The sequence below is a fragment of the Meles meles genome, chromosome 10 (assembly GCF_922984935.1).
Source record: "Meles meles chromosome 10, mMelMel3.1 paternal haplotype, whole genome shotgun sequence".
NCBI classification, from domain to species: domain Eukaryota; kingdom Metazoa; phylum Chordata; class Mammalia; order Carnivora; family Mustelidae; genus Meles; species Meles meles.
Genome location: NC_060075.1, coordinates 60,082,691 through 60,103,510, shown reverse-complemented (window position 1 = coordinate 60,103,510; position 20,820 = coordinate 60,082,691). Strand labels below are relative to the sequence as shown.

At 36.5% G+C, this 20,820-nt stretch overlaps 1 protein-coding gene across 3 annotated transcripts in view; it reads right to left on the bottom strand.

The window, feature by feature from the left end:
• The window catches only part of AGMO (alkylglycerol monooxygenase), a 371,384-nt gene that overhangs the window by 337,296 nt on the left and 13,268 nt on the right, over nucleotides 1-20,820 (bottom strand). For all 3 annotated transcript variants that reach the window (XM_046020060.1, XM_046020059.1, XM_046020061.1), the window contains exon 3: nucleotides 19,855-20,006. In XM_046020060.1, the coding sequence (XP_045876016.1) occupies nucleotides 19,855-20,006 (152 nt within the window). The remainder of the gene's footprint in view (nucleotides 1-19,854; nucleotides 20,007-20,820) is intronic.

Here is a 20,820-nt window from a genome sequence, read left to right as displayed (position 1 = left end):
AGGTAAAATGATATAAAAACACAGGGACTTCAGGTTGCCTAGGTAGCTCCATCAGTTGATCATCTGACTCTTGGTTTCAGCTCAGGTCATGATTTCAGGGTTGTGATATGGAACCCCAAGAAGGGCTTTGCACTCAGCAGGGAGTCTCCTTGAGGTCCTCTCTCTTCCTCTCCCTCTGCCCCTCCTCCCTACTCCCCAACCCATCTCTAAAAAAAAATAAATCTTAAAACACACACAGATGGGGCACCTGGGTGGCTCAGTGGGTTAAGCCTCTGCCTTCAGCTTGGGTCATGATCTCAGGGTCCTGGGATCGAGCCCCGTATCGGGCTCCCTGCTTCCCCCTCTCTCTCTGCCTGCTGCTCTGCCTACTTGTGATATATCTTCTCTGTGTCAAATAAATAAATAAAAATCTTTAAAACACACACACACACACACACACACACACACACATGCACAGGGACCACAAGTTGGCCATCTATCAGCCAAGAAGAGAGGCCTCAGAAGAAACCATCCTGCCAACCTCTTGCTCTCAGACTTCTAGACTTTAGAACTGTGAGGAAATTTTCTGTTGTTTTTTTCTTACCGCTTGAAGCAGAAAAATCCCCCAAAACATTCAACCAAGAAAATCAGTCTGAGTCCAAATGTCCTAAGAGGGAAGAGAGGATTACTGGTCTCTTCCGAGATTGAAATTGGGACAAAGCCAGTAGGCCAATGTTTTCACTCATTTTCTCCAGCCAAGCTTTTGGAGCATTTATGAATTTCCTCTGTCTTACACAACTCACATAAAAAATGCCAGCAAATCCTACTGGCATTAGCTTCAAAATATAACCAAAATCTAACCAATTCCCATCACCTCTGTTGATACTACCATAATCTAAGGTAGAGCCTTTCAAATTGTAGTATGCAACACACACACACACACACACAAAACCCCAAAGGTTATCCAATGTCATCATAGTTTTAAGGAATAAGTTTTCAGACTGTCAAATTCCCTATACACATGATCTTAATAACTCCTACCTGAAAATAAATCTGTATACGGAAGTCATATTTTCTAACCCTACAAAAAAACAAACAAGTCAAAAACAAAACCAAAAAACCCAAAGTAGAGCCACATCTTTTTCAAAATTTATTTTGACTTTTATTTCTATTTTTATTCCAGTATAGTTAACAGTGTTACATTCATTATAGGTGTATAGTACAGTGATTCAACAAAAACATAAATTACTCAGTGCTCACCAGGAAAAGCATGTTCTTAATCCCTTTGACCTATTTCACTGATCTCCCCACCCACCTTGCCTCTGATAACCATCCATTTGTTCTTTATAATTAAGAGTCTGTTTTTTGCTTTGTCTTTTTTTAAAATTCCACATATCAGTAAAATCATGTTATTTGCCTTTCTCTGACTTATTTCACTCAGAATTATGCCCTCTAGATCCAACCATATTGTTGCCAATGACAAGATTTTCTTCTTTTATATGGCTGAGTAATACTCCATTGTGTGTATGCATGTATGTGTGTAAGTGTGTTTGTGTTCATTCCACATTTTCTTTATTCATCTATTAATGGACACTTACATTGCTTCTCTAATTTGGCTACAAACATAGGGGTGTATATATCTTTTTGAATCAGTGTTTTTATATTCTTTGGATAAATAGCCAGTAGTAAAATTACTGGATTATATGGTAATTCTATTTTTAATTTTTGAGGCATCTCCATATTGTTTCCCACAGTTGCTGAACCAGTCTGCATTCCCATCGTTGGTGCACTAGGGTTCCTTTTTTTCCACATCCTCACCAACACTTGTTATTGGTGTGTTTTTTATTTTAGTTATTCTGACAGGTGTAAGGTGATAACTCATTAGTTTTTATTTTCATTTCCCTGATGATGAGTGATGTTGAGCATTTTTTCCTGTGTCTGTTGGCCATCTGTATGTCTTCTTTGAGGAAATGTCTGTTCATGTCTTCTGCTCTTCTTCAAATTAGATTATTTGTTTTAGTTTTTTGTTTTTGGTGTTGTATTATGGAAGTTCTTTATGTATTTTGGATACTAACCCTTTATTGGACCTGTCATTTGCAAATATCTTCCCCCATTTAGTAGGTCTTCTTTTAGTTTTGTTGCTTGTTTCCTTTGCTGTGAAGAAGCTTTTTATTTTAATGTAGTCCCAATAGTTTATTTTTTTTTTGTTTTGTTATTTTGTTTCCCTTGCCTGAGGAGACATAACTAGAAAGAGGTTGCTATAGCCAATGTCAGAGAAATTTACTGTCTGTGCTCTCTTCTAGGATTTTTATGGTTTCAAGTCTCATATTTAGATCTTTAAACAATTTTGAATTTATCTTTGTGTACTGTGTAAGAAAGTGGTCCAGTTTCATTTTTTTTTTTTTGCATGTAGCTGTCCAACTTTTCCAACACCATTTGTTAAGGATATTGTCTTTTTCAGCATAAGAGTATTCATTGTTTTTGCACAACACCCAGTGCTCCATGCAATACGTGCCCTCCCTATTACCCACCACCTGGTTCCCCCAATCTCCCACCCCCAACCCTTCAAAACGATGACGTGGATGGAACTAGAGGGTATCATGCTTAGTGAAATAAGTCAATCGGAGAAAGACAACTATCATATGATCTCCCTGATATGAGGACATGGAGATATTGTCTTTTTTACACCGCATGTCCTTGCCTCCTTTGTTGAAGATGAATTGAGAATATAATCCTGGGTTTATTTCTGGGCCCTCTATTGTGTTCCCTTGATCTTATGTGTCTATTTTTCTGCCAGTACCATACTATTGTATTACTAAAGCTCCGCAGTATATCATGATATCTGGGATTATGACATGATAATATCATAACTGGATTATGATAGCTCCAATTGTGTTCTTTTTCAAGATTTCTTTGTCTATTTAAGTTTTCATGTGGTTCCATAAAAGTTTTTGTTATTTATTCTAGTTCTCTGAAAAATGCTATTGGTATTTTGATAGGGATTATAATAAATCTATAGACTTCTTTGGGCAGCCTAACTTTTTAACAATGTTGGTCCTTCTATGAACATAGAATATCTTTCCCTTTGTTTATGTCATCTTCAATATCTTTGATCAGTGTTTTATAATATTCAGAGTTCAGATTTTCACCTCATTAAGTTCATGCCTAGGTTTTTAATTATTTTTGGTGCAATTGTAAATGAGATTGTTTTCTTAATTTCTCTTTTTCCTACTTCTTTATTAGTGTATAGATATGCAATGGTTTTCTGTATATTGATTTTGTATCCTGTGACCTTCCTGAATTCATCTATTAGTTTTAGTAGTTTTTTGGTGGAGTCTTTAGAGTTTTCTATATATACTTTCATGTCATCTGCAAATAGTGAAAGATTTACCTCTTTCATACCCTTTTGGATGCCTTTTATTTCTTCTTCTTGTTTGATGGCTGTGGCAGAACTTCTGGTACTATGTTGAACAAAAGTGGTGAGAGTGGACATCTTTGTCTTATTCCTGACCTTAAGAGGAAAACTCTCAGCTTTTCACCATTAAGTATGATATTAGCTATGTATTTTTCATAAATGTCCTACATTCTGCTGAGCTATGGTCCCTCTAAACCTACTTTACTGGGTGCTTTTATCATAAATCTATGTTGTACTTTGTCAAATGATTTTTCTGCATTTACTGAAATGATCATATCGTTTTTATCCTTTCTCTTCTTGATGTATCGTGTTGATTGATTTGTGAATATTGAACTACCCATGCATCCTAGGAAAAAATTCCACTTGATCATGGGAAACAATTTTTTTTTTTACTGTACTGTTGGACTTGGTTTGCTAATATTTTATATTAATTTTGCATATATGTTCATCAGACATACTGGCTGAGAGTTCTCTTTTTTGTAGTGTCTTTACTTGGTTTTGGTATCAAGGTATTGTTGGCCTCACAGAATGAATTTGGAAGTTTTTCCCCCTCTTCTACTTTTTGGAATAGTTTCAGAAGAATAGGTATTAATTCTTCTTTATATGCTCAGTATAATTAATATGTGAAGGCATCTGGTCCTGGATCTCTGTTTGTTGAGAGTTTTTTGATTACTGATTCCATTTCAATGCTGGTATCAGTCTGTTCAAATTTTTTATTTCTTCCTTAATCATTTTTAGGAGGTTATGTGTTTCTATGAATTTATCTATTCCTTTTAGGTTGTCCAACTTGATGACATATAATTTTTTTTTAATATTTTCTTACAATCCTTTGTATTTCTGTGGTGTTAGTTGTTATTTCTCCTCTTTCACTTCTGATTTTATTTGAGTCCTCTCTGTTTTTGATTTTTTGTGATTTTTTATTTTTGCTGTTTGTTTTTGTTTTTGATGAGTCAGGGCAAATGTTCATCAAATTTTTTAATCTTTTCGAAGAACCAGCTCCTGCTTTAATTGATCTGTTCTATTTTTTTTTTTAATTTCTATTCTGTTTATTTCTGCTCTAATCTTTATTCCTTCCTTCTACTGGTTTTGGGTTTTTGTTTGTTCTTTTTCTAGCTCCTTTAGGTATAAGGTTAAGTTGCTTATCTGATAATTTTCTTGCTTCTTGAGGCCCATATTACTATAAACTTCTTTCTTAGAACAGCTTCTGCCACATCCAAAACATTTTGGATAATTGTGTTTTCACTGTCAATTGTCTCCATGCATTTTTTAATTTCCTCTTTGATTTTTTTGGTTGATCCATTCATCATTTAGTAGAATGTTATTGAACCTCATGTATTTGTGTTCCTTCCAGATTTTTTCTTGTGGTTGATTTCTAGTTTCATAACATTGTGGTTGGAAAAGATGCCTGGTATGACTTCAGTTTTGTTTTGTTGTTTTTTTTTTAACTTCTTGAGACTTGTTTTGTATCCTAACATGTGATCTATTCTGGAGAATGTTCCAAGTGTGCTTGAAAAGAACGTGTATTCTGCTGTTTTAGGATGGAATGCTCTATGTCTGTTAGAACCATCTGGTCCAATGTGTCATTCAAAGTCATTGTTTCCGTCTGCGTTGGTGGTATAGTGGTGAGCATAGCTGCCTTCCAAAGTCATTGTTTCCTTGTTGATTTTCTGTTTGGATAATATATCCATTGATGTAAGTGGGGTTTTAAAGTCCCCTACTATTATCATACTACTATTAATTATTTCCTTTATGTTTGTTATTAAATGCTTTATGTAGCTGGGAGCTCCAATGTTGGGTGCATAAATATTTACAATTGTTATAACTTCTCGTTGGATTGTTTCTTTAATGATTATGTAGTGTCCCTCTTTTGTCTCTTGTCACAGTCTTTGTTTTAAAGTCAATTTTGTCCAATATAAATATTGCTATCCCGGCTTTCTTTTCACTTCCATTTGCATGATCTGCAGAAGTATGCAGGGGTGGGTTGTGCTGCTAGCCAGCCAGGTAGAGAGTGTTGCCCTGTGCTGGTTCCTGCGGGTGTCCTTGTATATCTAGGCTGGGGGGTGGTGGGGAAGAGGGAATGGCACTGACTAGGTCTTTTATTCTTGGAAAGTCTCCGAAAACTTCCTGCCCATCAGGCACATGCTCTGATATTAGGAAATAAACTTTCCTGTATACCCCAGGTGTTATTCAAACTGCTGTTTTTATGCTGTTCTCTGTCAGGCTGTTTGCTGTGCTGTCTCTCTAAGGGTGGGGAATCAGTTTCCTATCACCCTCAAGCTCTCCTAGAGCCAAGCCCCTGATTTTTAAAATTCTAGCTGTTAAGCCCCATTGATTGTAAGAACTTGCAAAATTAGGCCCCTCTACTTTTCAAACACAAATGTTATGGGGATTCATCTTCCCAGTGTGGGTCTTCAGTGTCTGGGGTACCTAATGTAGTGGTCTGCTTCTGTTCCCTTTCCACATCCCTTTTGTCCCTTCTTCCTGCAGACATTCCTGTGGCCTCTTTGGCTCCCAATTGTTTCTCTATCCTTCCTACCTTCTTTGATATGGCATCTTTTCTACATTGAACTGTGGAGAGTCTGTTCTGTCAGTCTGTGGGTTGTTTTTCTGAATTATTTACACTGATATGGGTGTAGTTGTATTTGTGGGATGAAGTGAGCTTAGGATCCTCCTACTCCACTATCTTCCCCGGCAGTCATCACATATCTTAATATGGTGCATTACTCTGGAGTGTGAAAAATGCTGAAGCACCAAACAAAAGGTAAATATTCAAAAACTAAATATTCATTTGGAATATTTGGAAAGGTACCTATAAGGATGAACAAAGGAACTCTGAAATCATAGATCTTTGTTTCAAGTAGCAAACATATTTCTAAAAATAACATAGAATCAATACATTGCATTGGAAGTAGAATTAGTTAAAGACGTCATTTTTTAGAGTAGTTTTAAGTTCACAGCAAAAATAGAGAAGAAGGTACAGAGATATCCTATGTACCCTCTGCCCTCACACATTAATGGCCTTCCCCATTATCAATTTAACTCACCAGAGTGATTCATTTGGTACAGCTGATATTACTACACTGACAAATTCTTCTAAATTTCAGAGTTTATATTAGGGTTCACTCTTGATGATAAAAATGTATGAAATTGGGTAAATGTATAATGACATAAATCCATCGTTATTTTTTTCCCATTTTATTTCTTTTCAGTGTTCCAAGATTCACTGCTCATGCACCACACCCAGTGCTCCATGCAATATGTGCCCTCCTTAATACGCAGCACCAGGCTCACCCAACCCCCACCCCACTCCCTTCCAAAACCCTCAGTTTGTTTCTGAGTCCACAGTCTCTCATGATTTGTCACCCCCTCTGATTTCCCCCATCTCACTTCTCCTCTCCTTCTCCCAATGTCCTCCGTGTTATTCCTCACACTCCACAAGTAAGTGAAACCATATGATACTTACTCTCTCTGCTTGACTTATTTCATTCAGCGTAATCTCTTCCAGTCCCATCCATGTTGATATACAAGTTGGGCAGTCATCCTTTCTGATAGAGGCGTAATACTCCATTGTATATATGGACCATATCTTCTTTATCCATTCGTCCATCGAGGGGCATCTAGGTTCTTTCCACAGTTTGGCGACTGTGGCCATTGCTTCTATGAACATTGGGGTACAGATGGCTCTTCTTTTCACTACATCTGTTTACCTTTAGGGTAAATACCCTGTAGTGCAAGCGCAGGGTCACAGGGCAGCTCTATTTTTAATTTCTTAAGGAATCTCCACACTGTTTTCCAAAGTGGCTGCACCACTTTGCATTCCCACCAACAGCGGAAGAGGGTTCCCCTTTCTCCACATCCTCTCCAACACTTGTTGTTTACTGTCTTGTTAATTTTGGCCATTCTAACTGGCGTAAGGTGGTATGTCAATGTGGTTTTGATTTGAATCTCCCTGATGGCTAATGATGATGAACATTTTTTCATGTGTCTGTTAGCCATTTGTATGTCTTCTTGGAGAAGTGTCCGTTATGTCTTCTTCCCATTTTTTGACATGATTACCTGTTTTGTGTGTGTCGAGTTTGAGGAATTCTTTATAGATCTTGGATATCAGCCCTTTGTCTGTAGGGTCATTTGCGAATATCTTCTCCCATTCCTCTTTGTTGCCCCTTTGTTTTGTTGACTATTTCCTTTGCTGTGCAGAAGCTTTTGTTCTTGATGAAGTCCCAAAAGTTCATTTTCGCTTTTGTTTTCTTTGCCTTTGGAGACATGTCTTGAAAGAAGTTGCTGTGGCCAATGTCAAAGAGGCTACTGCCTGTGTTCTCCTCTAGGATTTTGATAGATTCCTGCCTCACATTGAGATCTTTTATCCATTTTGAGTTTATCTTTGTGTACGGTGTAAGAGAATGGTCGAGTTTCATTCTTCTATATGTAGCCGTCCAATTTTCCCAGCACCATTTATTGAAGAGACTGTCTTTTTTCCACTGGATATTTTTTCCTGCTTTGTCGAAGGCTGGTTGACCACAGAGTTGCGGGTCCATATCTGGGCTTTCTACTAATCCATCATTATTCTGTCATACAGAGTATTTTCACTAAAAATTCTGTGTCCCTACTATTCACCCCATTTTCTCCCCTAAAGTTCAACAACCACTGATCTATTCATTGTCTTCATAGCTTAGCCTTTTTTAGGTTGTCTATAGAGTATATAGACTTTTCATATTGGACTCTTCCACTTAAAATTCTGTATTTGTTTCCTCCATGTCTTTTATGGCCTGATGGCTCATTTCTATCTAGCGCTGAACAATATTCCATTGCCTGGGTGTACCACAGTTTACATACCCTTTCACCTACTGAATGGTATCTTGGTTGCTTCCAGGTTTTGGCACATTTGAATTAAGCTGCTCTAAATACCTGTGTACAAGTCTTTGTGTGAACATGATTTTTCAAATCCTTTGCATAAATACCAAGCAGTGCAACTGCTGGATCATAGGGTTAGAGTATTTAGTTTTCTAAGAAACTGAAAAATTATCTTCTAAAGTGGCTATACCATTTTACATTCCATCAGCAATAATGAGACGCCCTATTGTTCCACATCCTGGCCAGTAGTTGATGTCACAAATGTTCCTTCCAGATTTGGGCCATTCTGATAGATGTATAGTGGCATCTCACTATTGTGTAAATTGCATTTCCCTAATTACATGATGTACAGCATCTATTCATATGCTTATTTGACATCTGTTATTCTTTGGTGAGGTGTGTATTGCATTCAAGGGCACATCTTTCACTTTGGTGGTTGTTTTCTTACTGTTGATCTTTAATAGTTCTTTGTGTACTTTGGATAATAGTCCCACATTAAATACACCTTCTGAAAATGTTTTGTCCTAGTCTGGCTTTTCTTCTCACCCTCTTGACATTGTCTTTCACAGAGCAGAAGTTTTTAATTTTAATAAAGTACAGCTTGCCAAGTCTTTCATGGATGAGGCCTGTGGTATCATATCTAGAAAGCCCTTGCCATACCCAAGGTCATCTATGTTTTCTCCTATATTATCTTCTAGGAGATATCTTCTAGTAGTTTTATAGTTTTGCACTTTACATTTAGGTCTGTGATACATTTGGAGTGAATTTTTGTGAATTCAAAGTCTGTGTCTAGATTGCTTTTTGCATGTGGTTGTTCAACAGTTCCAGCACTAGGTGTTGAAAAGACGATCTTGACCCCATTGTATTCCCTTTGCTCCTTTGTCAGCCATCAGCTGGCTATATTTATGTGAGTCTATTTTTGCACTCCGTATTCTGATCCAGAATCTATCCAGCTATTCTTTCACCAATACCACACCATCTTGATTACTGTAGCTTTGTAGTCAGTCTTAAAATTAAATAGAGTCGGGGTACCTGGGTGGCTCAGTGGGTTAAGCCACTGCCTTTGGCTCAGGTCATGATCTCAGGGTCCTGGGATCAAGTCCCACATCGGGCTCTCTGCTCAGCAGGGAGCCTGCTTCCTCCTCTCTCTTTGCCTGCCTCTCTGCCTACTTGTGATCTCTGTCTGTCAAATAAGTAAATAAAATCTTTAAAAAAAATTAAGTAGAGTCAGACCTTCAATTTTGTTATTTTCCTTCCATATTATGTTGGCCATTCCGTGTATTTTGCCTCTTTATAAACTTAAGAAGCAGTCTTTTAGTATTCACAAAATAATTTTCTGGGATTTTGATAGGGAAGGCACTGAATCTATAGATCAAATTGGGAAGAACTGATGGCTTGATAATATCAGATCTTTCTGTTTATGATTATTGACTATCTCTCCACTTATTTAGTTCCTTTATTGCATTCAGTAGAGTTTTAAAGTGTTCCTTACATAGATCTTGCACATGTCTCAGATTTATACATATTTTAATTTTTTGGATACTAGTATATTCTTATTTTGAGGGAGAGAGAGAGAGTGCATGCCACAGGTAGTGGGGGAGACAGCGGGAGAGGAAGAGAGAGTATCTAAAGCAGACTCCATGCCCAGCACAGAGCCTGACATTGGGCTTGATCTCAGATCATGACCTGAGCAGAAGTCAAGTGTTGGACACTTCACCGACTGAGCCACCCAGGTGCCCCGATGGTATTATGTTTTTAGTTTCAAATTTCACTTATTCATTGCCATTACAGGGAAACTACTGACTCTTATATATTAACCTTATATCCTGCAATCTTATTATAATTGCTTATTATTTCCAAGATTTTTGTTGTTATTGTTGATTACTTTGGATTTTCTACATATACAATCATCCCACCTGTAAACAAAGACAGTTTTATTTCTTCCTTCTCAGTTTGTATACCTCATATCTCCTTTTCCTGTTATAACATAGCTATGATGAAACAGAATTTTTTAATGAAATAAAAATTACTAAAAAAGAGTAAGAAACTTAATGGTGAATTGCTATAGAAGATTTCAAATTCACAGAACTACAACAATGATTTTAAAAGATAAATTATATTATGACTTCTCAATTCACACTGAATAAAATCCACATTTTTATACTAATTTGAGTTCTTGCATGACCTGCCCACACTGCCTCACATTTGTGATACCTCTTATCACTTACAACTTTAATCCTCTCACATATACCTCCAGCCACAGTGACCTCCTCACATTTCCTCAAATGTGCCATGTATTCTCTGCCTCAAAGCCTTTGCACTTGGTATTCTATCTGCCAGGTACTCTCTTTTCCCAGAATCATATGATTCATTGTCTTAAGAAGCTTTAGGTCTGTTGCTCAAAAGTCACTTTATCACACAAATATTTAGGGTCATCTATATAAATCTGTAATACCCAAACCTATCTGACACTTTCTATTTCTCCTAACCTGCTTTATTAATTTTACTGCATACATCATATCCTGGCATTGTATTAGTAACCTTTGTAAGACTGTTTTGGATTTGACTGAGTATCACATGTGCCAATGAAAGTGAAAGTGTAAAGTAGGTCTTCAATGAGTATTTGTTACATTAATAAATAAACATTACTCCTCTCCTAAAAATTTTCCTGGTTTCACATTACATCCATAATAAATAGGCTATAGGGCAAAGTGGGGAGTATAGCTGAGGAAATCACTTACGAGTTTTATTACTGCCAGTCTACAGGATCCTATATGACCCGAATCCTTACTATCTCCTCAATCCTTTTTCTACAGTTCCCCAATATTTCTTGGGGAACTTTCCCCAAGCATATTCCTTCCTCAGGTACTTTGAACCAGCAGTTTCCTCTGTGTAGAACTCTATTTCCTCAGATATTACTAGCATACCGTCTTTGCCTTCTTCAAGTTTCTACTAAAATGCCACCTATCACATCTTATAAGTCCCAACAGAGGATTACTAGAGGATTTACTAGACTCCTGTACCCATCATCCTCTATCCCATAGCACTCGTCACAACCTGGCATTATATTACTGTGTTTTACACCTGGATTTCCTTCCCTATTAGAATGCAAACTTCACAAAGGAAGTGGCATTTTTCATTATTATATCCTCCATGATTAGAATTCCTAGTATACAGTAGCTTCTCACCTAACATCTGATGAACAACGAATGCCTACCTAGCTCACAGGGCTGTTCTGGGAAGCAAATAATAAAATACGATGTATTATTAATATAAAGCACCTCATCTAGAACCTAGTAGTGTAATAAACATTAATTCAAGAATATTATTAATACTCAAATAGTGTTTACAATGTACAAATCATTTTCCTAACTTTATGCTCATGTAAGTTTTATAAAATCCCTATCATGGGGCGCCTGGGTGGTTCAGTGGGTTAGACACTCTGCCTTCGGCTCAGGTCGTGATCCTGGGTTCCTGGGATCGAGCCCCGGCTCGGGCTCTGTGCTCAGCGGGGAGCCTACTTCCTCATCTCTCTCTGCCTGCCTCTCTGCTTACTTGTGATCTCTGTCTGTCCAAACAAAACAAAACAAAACAAAACAAAAAAACCCTATTGTGTGTATAGTATAAGCCTCATTTATTAGATGAAGAAATTAAGACAGATTAACTTGTCCCAAATCTCAGTAAATAAGTGGCAATACTAGGAACTGAATTCAGATAACCTGACTCCAGAATCTGTTTTTTTTTTTAAATTCTCCAATGGTTTTCAGTAAGTTTACTTTTAATTATTAATATTGCTATTAACACTATTACTAGCATCATCTGCATCTTAAACAAAACCCCATTTGCTTTTTATCTACATTGCTTTGAGAAAAATTAATCAGTATATTCAGAAATATGGAAATTTAATAGTAACAATGAGGACAGCGTTTCTTTTGTCAGTTTCTGAGTTTACACTATAATCATCTTTGTACTTCCCCTATTATTATTATAACTAATTATTAATATCTGTCATTCACAGTAGAATGTATAGTCAGTGGCCAGATCTGTTATCAACAAATCCATCTCTGATGCCTAGTACAGGGTTAGAATAAAATAGGTGATCATCAAATATTTATTGAAAAAAATTAATGCAGGCATAAAAAGTTTATAACAGTAAAAAAGTCTCTAAGTTAATTGATAATATTTCCAGGAATCTTCACTTATTCTCTTAGTAATTCATAGAGGAGTTTTTCTCATTGTGCTATTTTAATATATAACATTAAATTCAGTCACAATTAGAATTGTTTAATAAAGAGGATAGAATTCTACTTAATTTGGCTTTTCATGGCTTAGAATGGCTGTGCTCAAATGTTTTCTTTGCTAAGGTATCATATACATCCAGTAAGAGACTTACAAATTCTCCCTTTGAACAAAATTACTTGGGATAAAATGTGCATTTTCCAGATCATATTTAATTGAGTATCACAGCAATACAATACTGAAGACCACCCCAAACTTAAGTTTTTCTCTCCTCTGCCCATTTTAAACACCTCTAAATCTCCACATAAGCCTCCATCTTGCTTTCTCATTGTGGGCATATTCATTAATTCATCCACTGATTCACTCATTCATTTCTACGTGGCTCATGCACTCTTCAAGCATTTTTCATTGAAACTCCACAAAACTGTCATCCCAATAAAAATTCCACCAGCATTTTTCAAGGAGGTTAAACAAACAATCCTAAAATTTGTATGGAACCAGAAGAGACCCCAAATTGCTAAGGAAATGTTGAAAAAGATAAGGAAAACTGGGGACATCACGTTGCCTGATTTCAAGCTTTACTACAAAGCTGTGATCACCAAGACAGCATGGTACTGGCATAAAAACAGACACAGAGACCAGTGGGACAGAGTATAGAGCCCAGATATGGATCCACAACTCTGTGGTCAACCAGCCTTCGACAAAGCAGGAAAAAATATCCAGTGGAAAAAAGACAGTCTCTTCAATAAATGGTGCTGGGAAAATTGGACGGCTACATATAGAAGAATGAAACTCGACCATTCTCTTACACCGTACACAAAGATAAACTCAAAATGGATAAAAGATCTCAATGTGAGGCAGGAATCTATCAAAATCCTAGAGGAGAACACAGGCAGTAGCCTCTTTGACATTGGCCACAGCAACTTCTTTCAAGACATGTCTCCAAAGGCAAAGAAAACAAAAGCGAAAATGAACTTTTGGGACTTCATCAAGAACAAAAGCTTCTGCACAGCAAAGGAAATAGTCAACAAAACAAAGGGGCAACAAAGAGGAATGGGAGAAGATATTCGCAAATGACCCTACAGACAAAGGGCTGATATCCAAGATCTATAAAGAATTCCTCAAACTCGACACACACAAAACAGGTAATCATGTCAAAAAATGGGAAGAAGACATAACGGACACTTCTCCAAGAAGACATACAAATGGCTAACAGACACATGAAAAAATGTTCATCATCATTAGCCATCAGGGAGATTCAAATCAAAACCACATTGACATACCACCTTACGCCAGTTAGAATGGCCAAAATTAACAAGACAGTAAACAACAAGTGTTGGAGAGGATGTGGAGAAAGGGGAACCCTCTTCCGCTGTTGGTGGGAATGCAAAGTGGTGCAGCCACTTTGGAAAACAGTGTGGAGATTCCTTAAGAAATTAAAAATAGAGCTGCCCTGTGACCCTGCGCTTGCACTACAGGGTATTTACCCTAAAGGTAAACAGATGTAGTGAAAAGAAGAGCCATCTGTACCCCAATGTTCATAGAAGCAATGGCCACAGTCGCCAAACTGTGGAAAGAACCTAGATGCCCCTCGATGGACGAATGGATAAAGAAGATATGGTCCATATATACAATGGAGTATTACGCCTCTATCAGAAAGGATGACTGCCCAACTTGTATATCAACATGGACGGGACTGGAAGAGATTACGCTGAATGAAATAAGTCAAGCAGAGAGAGTAAGTATCATATGGTTTCACTTACTTGTGGAGTGTGAGGAATAACACGGAGGACATTGGGAGAAGGAGAGGAGAAGTGAGATGGGGGAAATCAGAGGGGGTGACAAATCATGAGAGACTGTGGACTCAGAAACAAACTGAGGGTTTTGGAAGGGAGTGGGGTGGGGGTTGGGTGAGCCTGGTGCTGGGTATTAAGGAGGGCACATATTGCATGGAGCACTGGGTGTGGGGCATGAGCAGTGAATCTTGGAACACTGAAAAAAATAAAATAAAATTACAAAAAAAAAAAGTAGAAAAGAAATGCTACAAAAGTGAGAGGTAAATAAAACCAGTAAAATCTGTCTCAGACAAGTTAATCCCAACATTATATGTGTGGTAAATAGTTGCACTACAGTTACATGCCTGTATTTCTTGAAACATATTTCAGTGCTCTCTCTGCTATATGAGAGGCAAGTGTACTAAGTCCTGCACTACGTTAGCACACAGGGCACACTGTCTGTGTCAAGCAGCACCAGAATGAGACCAAAGCTCATAAGTTAATCTCTACTCCTTCTTTATCCTTTAGTTGCATTCTGATTACTCATTTCACAGCTTTTTAATCCCTGAAAAATATTACCTAAGATACCTAAAATAGCTATCCTCTAATGCTCCCAACTATTCTTGGATATATGTCCTGGAAATATTTCCACACTTAAGTATCAATGTTCAAAAATAGACTAATGGAGATTCTTGAGACTCTTATTCTTTATTATCAAGTATATGACTTGCCTGTTTGATATCTCAATGCATTCATACTTTCAGCACCTGATGAGGGCCCAAATCTTTGTTTCAAATGTGTTCTTCATGTATCACTTACATATGGAATCTAAGTACACCAAAGTTTTAGCGGTGACCACAAATGCCAGTCATAAAAATAAGCTATTTCTAAGAGGAAGGCTCCTTCAAATGGGTCTTTCTGAGGGGAAATACTGGTAATCTTTCAGTACATATACATTTTTTTAAAAGATTTTATTTATTTATTTGACAGAGAGAGATCACAAGTAGTCAGAGAAGCAGGCAGAGAGAGAGGAGGAAGCAGGCTCCCCGCAGAGCAGAGAGCCCGATGCGGGGCTCGATCCCAGGACCCTGTACGTATACATTTTTAAGTGCTCCTATGGACAAATGTTTAGTATCAAAAGCAGAGGACTGCGTCTTTCATTAAAATGAACTCAGAGGAAAATGGTTGATATGGATGACATGTTTTTTAGTAGAAAGTAATGATGAGAAACTGGAGGTCTTAGGTAAGTTGATGGGAATTCCAAGGCTCCCCTCATGGCTGAATGATGACGACTCCAAGGACTGAGAGAAAGTAATAAATCATGGGAAGAAGTGAGAGGAAGTACTTTAACTTAGGCCAATGCACACTGGACATCACCCTCAGTGATCCAAAACGCATAAAATCACACTGTTTTCAAAATAGTGAAATAAAATAAATAGCAACGAACTACATAAAATTAGGTATGTTCTAGTATTTTTTAATAAAGAATCATAAACGTAGCTGAATTTAATAATCTATTCTTTAATAGAGACCATAGTCCTCACTATCAGAAAATAAAATTATTTTAAATCAATACATCTGCTTATTTTATAAACAGTGGTGGAAGTGAAGATGGTCTAAATTCAACTTCTGTTAAAAGTCAGAAAGGAATGAAAAAACCCTGAAGTTTAAGAAGTCATCCACAGAGGTCCACTTAATTACAATAAAACTGCAGGAATGAATGTAATTAATTACACAAAAATTATGATCACTCACCTTGTTTAGATACAGAAAGTGACAAAGAGAAACAACTATACCGTTTACTTGCTCAGTAAAAGAGAGTTTGAGGGGACTTTATAGATTCTTATTATAACAATTTTACAGATGGAACAGTTCATTTCAGAAATGAACTAAATTGTATTATAGCCTAGGTATGTAATCAATGCCTCAGAATGGAATATTAAAAGGTACAGTCAGGGTGAACTTCAATTTGCAACATATATAATATGCACATATGCACAATTTGCACATATATAATATGTGGGGAGATTGGCTTTATCAGTCAGAGTCCAATCAGGAGACAAAACCCACCAGTAATTTGAAAAAGAAAAAGTTAATATAAAGTATTATTAATTGATTAAAAAAAAAAGAAGCTAACTACTAAAGGAAAGAAATGGGGAGTAGTTCAGTGGTACAGAAGTAGCACCTATGAACACAGTTATTTCCTATGGAGCTGAGAGAGAATGAACAAAGCAGGCATATATAAATTTAGGAAAATCCCCTTTCCCCCCTAACTGCCAAGTCTAAGAGTCAGACATCTTTGGAGAGGTTGTGGCTACCACAGGAACTCTGGTGGAGACAGAAAGACTTGCTAGAGTATACAGACCCCAGAGGATGTATATTACAGGCAGTCCTCTGATGTGGTCCCCTGGAAGGCAGAGGATCTTACCAAAAGTTATAGGCTATAACTAAACCATGGGGTGAATACTACCAAGATCCCTGGGCACCAATCTGCTAAGTGTCACATGAAAAACAGCACTCTGGATGTGGAACAAAGTCCCTGCTATTCTGGCTCTGTCGTATCCCTCCAATCTTTTAAGTTGACAAAGTCTAACATCAAGTGAGCTTGCAAAGGAGAAATATCTGTAGGATCCACCTCTGGTATTTATGCTTAGTCACAAATAATAATTTCTTGGTTCTTATTTCTGAATTGGGTTAACCACTCTATCACTCTGACTTCAAACTATTCACTAAGAAATCATATTGGTGGGACTGCTTACTAATCTAACTTTTTTTCTGAACTATAGATAAAGTATGTAAATTTTAAGTACACAACTCAATATATTTCTTACAAGTACATGTTCTCATGTATAGCCAACACCCAAGACAAGGTAAAGTTCATGACCAGCACTCTGGAAAGCTCATTCTTGCTCCTGCTAAGTAGTACTCATTTACATTTTAAGTGTCCCCTTAAAAACCTTTACTCGATTTTTTACATGGTTAGTATAACTAATAGGAAAGACATAAATAATGCATCCTTTTGTACTGGAGACCAAGTGTGCCAGAAGCTCCTTTAATTTAAGACCTATTTAAATTTGTCATTTTACATTTCTTTCTAATGATGTCAAGGCACTATATAGAAATTTTTGTGTTCCTCTTCTTTTTCTGTAAGTTGACCATAATTAGCAATTCACTTCTCATCATCCCAGAGGAAAAGGGAAAGAAATTTAGATAACATAAGAGACTCAAATATCCTTTTGTTCTTTTGTACAGGAATAGAAATCAAATTCAAGTTTTTGAGAATTAACTCTTTTCCATACCCTTAATGTGAGAAAATTCTACATTTATGCAAAGCAAATAACAACGACAAAACAACAACAACAAAAACCCTAAAAGTAATTTGGGCTATTAAAGAAATAGATTATATACATGTAAAAATAAAAAGTATATATTGTTTCTTCAAAACTCATAGCATTTAATATATCAACAAATGTGGAATGCATTTTTAATTTATTATTTTATTGCAAATAGTGAAAAGAAAGTAACACATTAAGTAGGAAAAAAGGGCTTTTTCTTATTATATTTTATGACAACATTAGAATTTAGAAGTCTACAAACTTCTCAGTTACATAAATTTGACTAATTAATCAGTATGAGCATAGTAACCCAAGAGGCTCAAGAAATTTGGTATTAATAAGTTTTTCTTACTCCTGTGTACTTCTAGATTTCTAAAAATCCATTTTAATATTTTACATTATCACATAAAATTTAAAAGTCAGCTATCATATTGAAGGCTGACACATTCAACTATTAATTTATTTTTTTCCTATGAGCTTTCCTTCACAAGTCAAAAGCCTTTGAACTTAGATTAGACTTCATAGCCTCAAGGTGGTGAGTGTTTTTCCAGAAGGTTCTCAGATTTTTTTTAATGCCTGCCTCCACTGGAGTTCGTTCAAAATTTTCTAATGGGAAGCATACTTTTAAACAGCCTGGAATCCATGTATTTAATGTATTATTTTACTTTATTGCTCTTCCCTGAGAGCACTTAACAATCAACATATTTTTAAAAGTTTTATACTTGGTAATATTTTTGTTGGTTCTTTGTTTCCTCTTATAATGGGCCTTTAAAGATTAAGCGAATTTGCAGATTTCCCATACAAACACATCAGTACAGGACAGTGTGGTCTTAGAAATTAAGCAATACAATGTATGCTTTCTACATTACCCATTTGCTGCATAGAAAATGAGGAAGCTCGCCAATGGGTTTATTTTACGGAGAAAACTACTATTTTGAAATAAAATACAAAGTTTACTACATGACCATATTTTATTCCTAGTCATGTTCAATTTGGGAGTATCCTCTTGCATTTATACTCAAGGAAATGATGTCAGGGGCTGACCTATTATTTTCCAACACAAAGGTTATCACACACACACACAAAAGTAACTTTTTTCTAGTTTGTATGTAACACATAAGTAACTTTTTTCTAGTTTGTATGTTCCCTTCAAATTGTTTTAATGAGTTAACATTCTTGATAGTTTCATTATATGTACATGTTCAAAGTACTTAACAAAAATAATGCTGCATTTAAAATTTCACTGCCTTAATCATAATGTTTGCCTATGTTGCTCCTATTTCCTTCATCCTCTTTTAGGAAGGATGTTTGGTCACCATACTCCTACACACATTGCTCAGTTATTCACCCTGATTTCAGGTCTCTTTTTGCCATCTCCCATCTAGTTTTTATTATTATTCCAGATTTCTTCCTTTTCCTTCCTTCCTCCCCACCCACTCAACCCAACCACCCACTGAAATGCTCAGTTCTACTCTTCGGTAGGTTTTCAAAATTAGCACTTTCCTCCATTTCCCTTCAAAAATGCTTTTGCATGCCTTCTTCCTCCTTAGAGACCACTTGCTCCCCTTACCTTTACAATCATTCTCCAACCTCTACTTAGCCCTACAGAGGTTTAGACTGTTTCCTGTTCTTCCACTTCCCTTTTCATAACAAAACATTTCTTTGGAATGTACAGCCAAGAGTTCCAAAAAGCAGATTCAGTGAACCAGTACCGTAAGAGGGCTTTGGATTAGATGAGAAATTTTGCAAAACTATGGCAATACTGAAATGCACTACAGTTAGGGCCTAGATGATTGCATTTTCATTTGCAATGTGGAATTACTGCCAAGAACTTGACTCTAGCTTATGTATGGCAGCACACATTACCTAGGATTCAGAGCTCTTCTGAATGACCACTGATAATTGTGATATGAAGTCTTGTATTACGTGCAAGAGTCTGGATACTCTTCCAAGCACGTCATAATAAGAAAAACGGAAGGCAGTATATTAAAAAGTAATGTTACAGCCATCCCTTTCTCAACTTTTTTACAAGTTAGATACAAGGGGTTGAAAAATGTATCTAATAATCGCACTTTTTTTTCAAATATGATCAGATTGTTTCCACTTAAATTTCAAACTCAACTTTCACCATTAATACTTATATGCTATAAAATAAGCCATGTTATTCATTTACTTGTTCATTCAATATTTACTGAATACCTACTATGACTAAAACACAATTCAATAAGCATTATCAATTAAACCTTGATTTTCAACTTACCATGGGCCATGCGATGGAACCAGTAGTAGCCAAAATCAACTCCTAAGAAAGTTAAATACCAAGTCCATGGAGAATGCCAAGGCAAACTGATGAGCCTATAGTTCTCCCAGATATAAATGTAAGTGGTCAGTTCGATGCTCCTAGAAAATAAGCTGGAAAAATAAAATTCACACACAATGATTATACCACATTTTAAGTGTAAAACCATGTTAAAACATTTTAGGTAACACTTAAAAATTAGGGTATTCGGGCGCCTGGGTGGCTCAGTGGGTTAAAGCCTCTGCCTTCAGCTCAGGTCATGATCCCAGGGTCCTGGGATTGAGCCCCGCATCGGGCTCTCTGCTCAGTGGGGAATCTGCTTCCCGCCCCCCTGCCTGTCTCTCTGCCTACTTGTGATCTCTGTCTGTCAAATAAATAAAATCTTTTCTAAAAAATTAGGATATTCAAATACAAAAATAAAATGCTTTCTCTCTTCTTTTTTTTCTCACTGTTCTATCATACCTTTTAAAAGGCCCAATTTCACATGCTGCCTCATAGTTATCATGGATGCCAACTATTTACACTCTCAGTTTCATAGAATTTAGGATGCCATTCCTTTTTTTAATGTCTCTTAAAATAATTCTATGGAAGCCATAAAACATAAATATGACAAAACTACAACTTATTTTCTGTAACTTTCATTTCCACATCTTAATGAAGAGTACAAGAAGAGTGCTTTCTAAAGGAAGTATAAAAGGTATAAAGTTTAAAGGGGACAGCAGAAATGCCTACTCCCTTAAAATATGTTAATCCCATAAAATTTTCCTTTTAGACTAAAGTTGCTTCTGGTTAACTATTCTCTTTATTTCTCTCTATTCCCTCCTTCTTTCTTTTGCACACAAACATATACACATACTTTTAAGTTTTTATATGTTATAGTTAGGATCACAAGTTGGACTTTCATAGCATTTCAATAATTCTTGTAGT